The sequence below is a fragment of the Cornus florida genome, unplaced genomic scaffold, assembly GCF_030987335.1.
Source record: "Cornus florida cultivar Cherokee Brave unplaced genomic scaffold, ASM3098733v1 CherokeeBrave_3.0.0_Hap2_Chr07, whole genome shotgun sequence".
Classification (NCBI taxonomy): Eukaryota; Viridiplantae; Streptophyta; class Magnoliopsida; order Cornales; family Cornaceae; genus Cornus; species Cornus florida.
In genome coordinates this window covers 8,946,577-8,955,617 of record NW_026775577.1, presented here as the reverse complement: position 1 = coordinate 8,955,617, position 9,041 = coordinate 8,946,577, and the positions used below count along the sequence as shown (strand labels likewise).

Genomic DNA, 9,041 nt, shown 5'->3' with positions numbered 1-9,041 from the left:
TAAACGTTGAATGATGTAATAATGTGTAATTTGTTCATACTTCAGGGGATGTAAAAGTAATTTTCCTTCACTTTATTATTTTTTATTTTGTCATTATTGATTTTTTACACTCAAAATCATTTTCGGACAGCTGGTGAACTAGTTTAGGAGGGCAAAGTAATAATAAACTCTGAATGGTCTATTCGTATGTAATTTGTTCAAACTTTAAGGATAAATGGTAAACTTTAAGAATTACATTTACCACGCCTAAAGGTTAAAATGGTAAACTTCAGCTAGAAGAATTTTTTTTTTTTTTTTTTCGGTAAATAAGAATTTGTAATTTTCCATGAATTACAAAATGATTTTTTTTTTTTGTCAATTACAAAATAATGAGTAACCTTCAGTACATCATAATACAAGACTGCAACCCAATGATTGCAGGATTGGATTCTAAATTTGGTTCTTGTTCGTGGACCATAGGTCCAAAACCAGTCTAATTTTAAAATGGTTAGTAGATAATTTGCTACTTTTTTTATTCAACCGTAAAACCTAAATGCGTTCATGCGGGTGTTAATCATCACTGGAACAAGCGTATACAGGTTACATCGATATCCCGTAATTGAAATGGCAAAACAATCAAATTTCCTTTAAGACTCATTTTCTCAGAAAATCATATTTTCTCGCAAGCCAAAAGGCTCCGTCGCAAGACAGATCGAAACCCCCTATCCCTCCTCTCAGAAATCGTCAGACATGTTGGTTTTTTTTCCCTTTCTCAAATTTATCTTTAGATATTATAGGTTGCATGGTATCTAAATTCCCCCTATCTCTCTCTCTAGACTTCTAATTATCCCACAACATTTTCTTCCTCCGAACCCACAACATGTTAATTGAAAGCGATTATGGGTTTTTATTTTATTGCTTTACTTTTTAAAATGTTTACTTTCATGGGTATTTTGATTGAAGCTAAATATTTTGATTAGTCTGTTGCATTCTATTTATTGGGTGTTTGATTCATATTTAAATTATTGATTAAACCAGTTCAATAGTAGTTAGTATATGAAAATTATATATATTGTCTTGTAGTAGCATAGTCAAAAGATTTTTGTTTTGTTTTGTTTTGGGATGGGTATTGTGGTTTTCTCCCCATTGTTCGACTTTACTGGATTAGGGTTCCATTGCTCTTTATGTAATTGAGTCATTGTCCCAAAACTCATTAGTTTCATCAGTTTGTCAATACTTTGTCATTTGAAATTGTGTCAGTTTATGTTCACTTGTTTCTTAAGATTAATAACCACTGCTATTTTATTTTTATTTTTGTACCCATTTCAGATTTTGTGCTTTGTAATTTAGAATTTGGCTAATGGGCGACCATGTATGGAACACAATGTTGTGTTATTGGCATTTTGGGGTGCGGTAGCTGGTATGAGGGGGTGGGATGGAGAAGAAAAGAATAGATGACTATGAATCAGGACCAGTTCCACCTGTGAGAGTTGACAGATTTGGATTTATAAAGCAGGATAACTCTCCTGAAGGTTTGGCCAGGAGCAGGTCAGCCTTCGAGTATCAGAGGTATGTGATTCTTGTACAGAGCAATTCTGTGTGCTGTCAAAAAAATGATTTGCATTTTGTTTGTTTCGGAACAACATTTTGATACCTTTTGTTTTGTGATATATTGCATTTATAGTGAACCTATGAATTGACTAGGAGTAAGGTGTTAATGTGAAATGGTCATTTTGTTATGGTGTTTGTAGTGACAACATTTGTAACATTTACCATATGTTAAGGAAACATTTGTGCTACTAGAGCTCTATGTTACATGGAATCTTCAAAAGCAGGTGATGTATGGGTGTTGAACAACAATACTTGGCCATGGGTATGAGTCTGTCATATATATGACCGACACTTATGGTTGGACATGCACCGAAAATCTATCCAGCAATTCAAGTTCTGTTACATTTTTAAAACGAGTTAAAGGTCTATAACTCTATATTCAACACTGTTACATAAAGACATGATTTTACTATAAAAATAAAATAAATAAATAAATAATGTGAATATCCTCAATGTCCATGTTTCCTTTGTCTTAGGATTTGACTTGTCCAACTATTGGATAAATAGCCGCACACGACACACGTGCCCAAGGTCATTTAACATAGCTAGACTTTTATCTATACATATCTTGCCCTAATGCCTTCTTCCTATGGATGTCCATTCTTTTGGAATTTTCAGCAATAAACTAGGCAGCCTTGATTTCATAGTTGTATTATGGAAAAACTAATATTCTTCCAAAGGTATTGCCATGAACTCTGATACCTTTTGTTTGATTGCTCTTTGGTATGTTATAAATTTTAAAACTTACAGTATTAAAAAGTCAACCTACCAACTAAATGGTCTTGTGAACTTCTAGGGTTTCTAAACTCTAGTTGAAGCAGAATCTCATTTTCAAAAGAAAATATATGATTTTTGGTACATCAACTATTGGCTTTTATAGACTTATGTCTGTAGTATCTTTCTATAACCTAAACTTAAGAGCTTCAATGACTGTATATGCATTTATATTTGTGCACGCACACAAATAACTGAACTTCTAGGGGTTTTGTTTTTGTACCAAAAAGAAAAGTTATTATGTTTTATTTGAATAAATTGATTACATTTGTGTATGTATATCTCTGTATGCTATAATCAATGAGGGAATTTTCAGGGTTGAAAGAAGGACTAGAAAATGGAGGAAAATGATTGGAATTGGAGGTAGTGATTGGAAACATTATGTTAGGAGGAAGCCTCATGTTGTCAAACGACGTATAAGAAAAGGAATTCCCGATTGTTTGAGGGGTCTTGTCTGGCAGTTGATGTCAGGAAGTCGGGATCTCTTGCTGATGAACCCTGGTGTTTATGAGGTAATTTCTTTCCTTTCCTCACATCAAATTTTATATGCCACAGTGTCACTTAGCACTCCCACCTCTCATAAATTGTGGTAAAATAGAGACAGTTCTAAAAGTAACTGTAAGGTTACACAGCTTCTCCCTTCCCTTATTTTTACAATATGAATAGTGTGATTGAGCTGATATATTTTCGCTGCAAACTTGTGTTCTTTATTTCTCATGACAAATTAGCTATCCTCTGGGCACATTCAACAGAAGAATTTCTCCTAAAAATTTATTTGAACCAGAAATAAATAAATAAACATATATATTTATATATATATACAGGTATCTGATTTAGTGTTGCATAATCAAAAGTTAACTAATTTCATTCTTATACTAAGTGATCCTGAAACTTGTGTTACATATTTGCGTAATAAGTAAAGTTGTGTGAAATTTGGCCTATAATGCTATCAAATTAATTGGCTATGAGTTCATTAAAAGATATATGCAGCAAGGTAATAACCAAATTCAATCATAGACTTGTCAAGTTCTGAATATAGAGAGATCAATTTTGTTAGTTTTAATCTAGTGAGTTATTTTTCTTAATTATTCTATTTTATTTCCTTTTAAGGAGGTCGGGGTTTTGATGGGTGAAATCTGAAAGGACCTTATCTTCCTTTGATTCTTGAGTTAGTGAAGTTGGTTAGGGTGTGATCTAAGTGAATTCATAAGAGGTTGGGATTCATGATAAAATTCTTGAAGCTCCTATTCTTCCTTCATTTGTTATAGTCCTTGATTATATTTCGGGTCTATCCCTTCCAAATGCTTATTCCCTCTTCAAAGATCTATTTCAAATTATCATTCTAATTTATACTAATGGAACTGTTTGGCTGCTGCAGCAACTAGTAATTTATGAGACGTCGGCTTCTGAACTGGATATAATTCGGGACATATCTCGTACCTTCCCTTTACATGTTTTCTTTCAGCAGAGACATGGACCTGGTCAACGGTCCCTGTACAATGTTTTGAAGGCATACTCTGTTTATTATAGAGATGTTGGATATGTTCAGGTTTTATGATCATAGATCCCATCACTGTTCTATTTACTCTTTGAGGGATACTAAATTGTTATTTTAATTAATTATTACAGGGAATGGGATTTATCGCTGGTCTGTTGCTTCTCTATATGAGCGAAGAAGATGCGTTTTGGTTATTGGTGGCGTTACTGAAAGGAGCTGTTCATGCTCCAATGGAAGGATTATACTTGGTAACTTCTTTAGTCCTGGAACATGTTGACTTTACTTTTAGGATGAACTTGGCTTAGCTTACAAATATATAATTGGTGAGTGATTTTAACCGTTTTGTACTATTGTGTGAGAGACCTGTCCAAAATATTGAGAAGTTTTGATGAACAAATTATGTGGTGTTAAATAGAGCAAAAATGGTTCGTTTGCTAGTTACGACTTTATTAAAATATTAGGAGGAAGAACTGATGTCCGCTTAATGCCTTAACTTCCTGAACAAATCATAAAATTAATAGGGTGTTGTTCATTATAACTTTTGACTTAATTTGGTTTATACCATAATACAGAGTGCTTATGGATAATGTGTATATTGAAAGCATATGAAGTTCTTAGAAATGGTTTCTGCATGAACCAAAGGAAAAGGCTATGATGAGGGTGTGAGGTGAGCTCACTGAGAGTGCCTTCACGGTAGACTTGCTCTAAACCAAATTCGTTGTTCTGCTATTGCATCATGATGCAAGGTACACCTTAGTATGCTAGCTTATTTATATCAGTAACATAGATGTGGAGTTCCTGACTATTTTAATATGCTAGGTGAAGACGTGAAGGTTAGGAAATTTTAGCCTACGGATAATCAGTTCTTTTCAAATTACTGTGCTAACTGCTGTACAAGAAAAAAATAATGAATAGACAAGTTGGATAATCAGCTACTCTTCCATTGGAACAATAAATTTTAGTTTAAATTAGTTTTTCCATTAAAATGAACTATCTTAATTTATTCTTTATTATTTGTGATTAGAGGAAATTTGTAAGCATGATGGTATGGGTGTTGCATCTTAAGATAATATGTACTGATATTGTGTTTTGTGCATTCAGTATTTGTCAATAATTTAATTACACAGTGGATAATATTATTTTCAAATTATAGCTTCTGTTGGTCTCAAAATTTTGTATTTGATATTTCTTGAATTATTCAACATGTTTGGAGCTGCTGCCTTTTGCTTATGTGGTAGATTTGGTTGGAGAGATTTTCGATAATCTTTGAAAATATCCGAGCTTTGTTTCTTTAATTTGAAAATATGCTGAAAAGGAAGGTAAAGTAATTTTCTTTCTTTTTTTCATGGATGCATTGAATTTTCCATAGGTTTATATATGATGTGTTGTTTTCTTTGTAGTTTTCTTTCCACACGCTGTGCTATTATTAAATATATAAGAATTTTATTTTTTGTGGCTTGTTTGACTCGTGCCGGGTCGTGTTTAACATGTGTTGGTGCGAGACAAAGATTTTATGACCTTTTAGATGTGAGGCAGTAGAGGGTGAAGAAACAAGAGAGCCGATTTTGGACTAAAAGTGCAATAATATATAGTGGGTTTTTTTAAAAAATTGGGTGGGAATATGAGTGTGTGTGAGAGAGAATTGATTACCATTAATGCGGAGACGGTACAGAGTGAAAAAGAGAGACGATTATCCTTTAGATCCAAAAAAATCAGTGGTGGTAAAAATGTGAAGTGGAGTAATTTTACAAAATGAGTGAGGGCATTTTTTAAATTTTAATAAAATATATAGGCAAAAATGCAAATAGAAAAAATTTCAGTGGGGGCGGATGTCCCCACTGGGCCTTAACTAGGTCCGTGCCTGGTCATAGAAAGTACTTAGTTCTATTAAACTTACTTTGGTTGATTACTATGTCAAAGCCTTTTATTTACTTTCTCTGTCCATTTTAAACACATTTTGGAACTCTTAAAACTGTTATCTGATGCTACTGAGTAGGTTGGGTTGCCTCTGGTACAGCAATATCTTTTTCAGTTTGACCATTTGATGAGAGAGTACTTGCCAAAATTGGGAGAGCATTTTACACAAGAAATGATAAATCCTAGCATGTATGCGAGCCAGTGGTTCATAACTGTTTTCTCGTACTCTTTCCCATTCCATTTGTCCCTTCGAATATGGGATGCCTTTCTCTTTGAGGTTAGTAATCTTAATTACCTATATTTTTTCCCCGATGGCTGGCCCTAGCTCACCGGTTGTGACTAGAAGGTCATGGGTTCGAAATGGTAAACAGTCTCTCCGCATGCGAAGGTAAGGCTGCGTACATCTGACCCTGTCCAGACCCCGTAATGGCGGGATCCTCGTGCACTGGGGCTAGCACTATTATACATATGTTTTTCCCTTGGATTGGTATGTGGAATTGAACTTGATTCTATTATTCCTTTTCGGGACCAGGGGGTAAAAATTGTTTTTAAAGTTGGTTTGGCCCTACTGAAGCATTGCCAGAATGATTTGGTAAGTATTTCACGATTTCTCATTTTTGTGTCCCCATTAGATCCAAATAACTTGTAATTCTCTGCTTATATAAAGATAATATTTTTGTTCAGATAAAACTACCCTTTGAGACACTCATACATTCTTTGCGCAACTTCCCTAAGGATGCAATGAACCCAGATACTCTATTACCAATGGCCTACTCAATCAAGGTTCTCTCTCTCCTATGCACGTGTTGGCGTTATATATTATGAACTCCTAGAATGCTAATTATTATAATCTTTTTTCATTGCTGAGGTTTGCATGTCATTTTTCTCTAGATTATCGATAGGTTGTTTGTGTGAAAAGATTCTTCTTATGATCGGCATGCTACTTTACTTTATCTTTTTCTTTTAATTTTTCTTGAACTGCAAAAAGAAAACGCATTGTGCTTCTGGCATTTTTTATGATATATTTATATTTTTTGTTTCTAGCATGCCACCTCACTTCACCTGCACCAAAATCCTCCTATATGGTGCCACTTCTTGTTTTGGAACCTTGATTTGATCATTAGGTCTGAGCCATCCTCCCCTATGGTTGGGAGAGCATTAATGTGTTCTATAAATAAGCTCGATTGTAATCTATCGATGGCAGATAGAAACATCATCCTAAGAGTTGAGGGGTGCTTTGTAATGTAACAAAAATGCTAATTCAGAAACCGGAGAGTAAGTTGAATTATTTTAGGATTTAACTGCCAAAAATAAAAAGAATATTTTAGGATTGACAAGTTGGGAGAAATTCTTGTTCTTAAATAATCCAAATGTTCTAGATCCTCGTTTTGTGTTTGTAAGCAGTCTTAACACTCCATTTCCCATTTGAAGTGAAACCCATATCTTTAAATCTTCACCCCTGAACTGACTTATAGGAATCTTCAAGACACAACTAACTTCAGAAAGTGTGCTAGGTGGAGATGGGATGAGAACATATAGTTTATATGTTCCTAAAAATTATACTATGATTTAAGAAAACATATTCCATATGGAGTAGTTGAGGAGTATGGGATATGCTTTTGAGAATTTAAATATCTATCTATATATATATATATATATATATATATTGAAGTTATGGGTATGTTTAAGAAGTATCAAAGACATATCACCAAATATCTGACAAGTATGAATACTCGGTATGGGTACTCTTATTCCCTTATAGAGGTATCGGTGTTTTATAGGTTCTGGCATGTGTGCATAGGAGTGCCAAAAAAAAAAAAAATGAGTAGAAAATAAAATGTTCCAGTTCAATATAAGTTACTTGTAGTACTTCCTATTTTTCTTGGGTATGCAAGACTACTTATTAGTTGTCGCTGTCATCGTTTTTTTCTCGTCATTTGTGTATGTATGTTTTGGTCACTTGTTAGGTATCGAGGCATTTGGAGGAACTGAAGCAGCAGTACGAAAAGAATAATGAGAAACTAGCAGAATCAAGTGGAAAGCAAAAGCAGCCACAACCCCAGATGAATTGAAGGTGCTTCACATTGAAAAGTAGCTAGGCCAACTTGTCAATACATACATACTGATTCTTTTTTCTTTTTTCTTTTTTCTCCTTGTCTGACAATCTTGTCTCTGTCAATCTGTATATTAAATTTTGACCATTTCATTGTCATAACACAATTTTTGTTCAATAGTTGCATGTAGTAAATGTCATATTTGCCCGTGATTATAGAGTGAGTGATATTGTATGTGAGAATTTTTTGTAAGACAAAGTGGCAATGCCACTGTGGTAGCTAATAAGATGGAATTTTGGATACAATCTCTTTACTCCTGTCTTGGATACAGTTTCTTTTTGACATTCTTACCTACTTCTCTAATTTCTCAGGTATCTATACTATGGCAATGTAGGGACCAAAATCTTCGGCAAAAGCTTTTGCTTCTATAGGAAGCATTGTAGTGGGACCCAGAGTGAATCTGCGAGGAATTATTATATGGTCCTATCTAATCAAAAATAGTCACCCAAACAAAAGTTGACATCCAGCAAAATAATGAATAAAATTGACACATTTGTTTGGGTAACAGCTTCTGATTGATCGGGATTATGTAATAATTTTTCGGAGATTGCAGCTAAAGTCCTAAATATCCTAGGGAAAGGATTCGGTTGAAGTTTTCTCCTTACCTACCCTTCAACATTGTTCATTATTATTATACCAGAAACCCCAATTACTTTATTAACTGGATTGTTAATCTAATAACAGGGGAAAAAAAAAAGCCCTAGCTGGAGCTGATGTATGTAAAGTTTAACGAATAATTAATCTAGTCATTTTGTCGTGGCATCATTTCTTCCTACATGGATGTGTGTAAAGAGTGTAACCAGCTCATGATGATTCTTCTATTTGATATGGCATTCTTATCCTCCAACACTTTAGAAGGTTATTATTTTATGCTAAATATAACCCACTTGCACAAGTGTGTTTTATACTTATATTATATTCAAAATAATAAATATTTTATGCTAAATATAACCCACTTGCACAAGTGTGTTTTATACTTATATTATATTCAAAATAAATTTTTATTTTTGAGTGTCTCAAAATAAATATCTCAATTAAAAAGTTAAAGTATTATTTTTATAACATTATTAACTTAGCCATTTGCATTGAGATTGTAAAAAGTAAATCATCACATATTTATGAACATAATTCATTCATTATCAATATAA

At 33.5% G+C, this 9,041-nt stretch overlaps 1 protein-coding gene across 6 annotated transcripts; it reads left to right on the top strand.

The window, feature by feature from the left end:
* The first annotated feature begins 391 nt into the window (after positions 1-391).
* On the top strand, positions 392-8,668 carry LOC132316046 (uncharacterized). 6 transcript variants are annotated; one of them, XM_059814542.1, is made up of 10 exons: positions 501-731; positions 1,309-1,548; positions 2,681-2,876; positions 3,743-3,913; positions 3,994-4,110; positions 5,859-6,056; positions 6,312-6,371; positions 6,464-6,562; positions 7,747-7,853; positions 8,205-8,668. In XM_059814542.1, exons 2-9 carry the CDS (start codon positions 1,415-1,417, stop codon positions 7,849-7,851), a joined length of 1,080 nt encoding a protein of 359 aa, XP_059670525.1. In that variant the 5' UTR covers positions 501-731; positions 1,309-1,414; the 3' UTR covers positions 7,852-7,853; positions 8,205-8,668. The 6 variants fall into 6 exon arrangements, with proteins under 6 accessions (XP_059670526.1, XP_059670525.1, XP_059670527.1 ...); XM_059814543.1 differs by lacking the exons at positions 501-731; positions 8,205-8,668 and adding an exon at positions 392-486 and having other exon boundaries at positions 7,747-8,048; XM_059814544.1 differs by lacking the exon at positions 8,205-8,668 and having other exon boundaries at positions 501-578; positions 7,747-8,048.
* Positions 8,669-9,041: the final 373 nt, after the last annotated feature.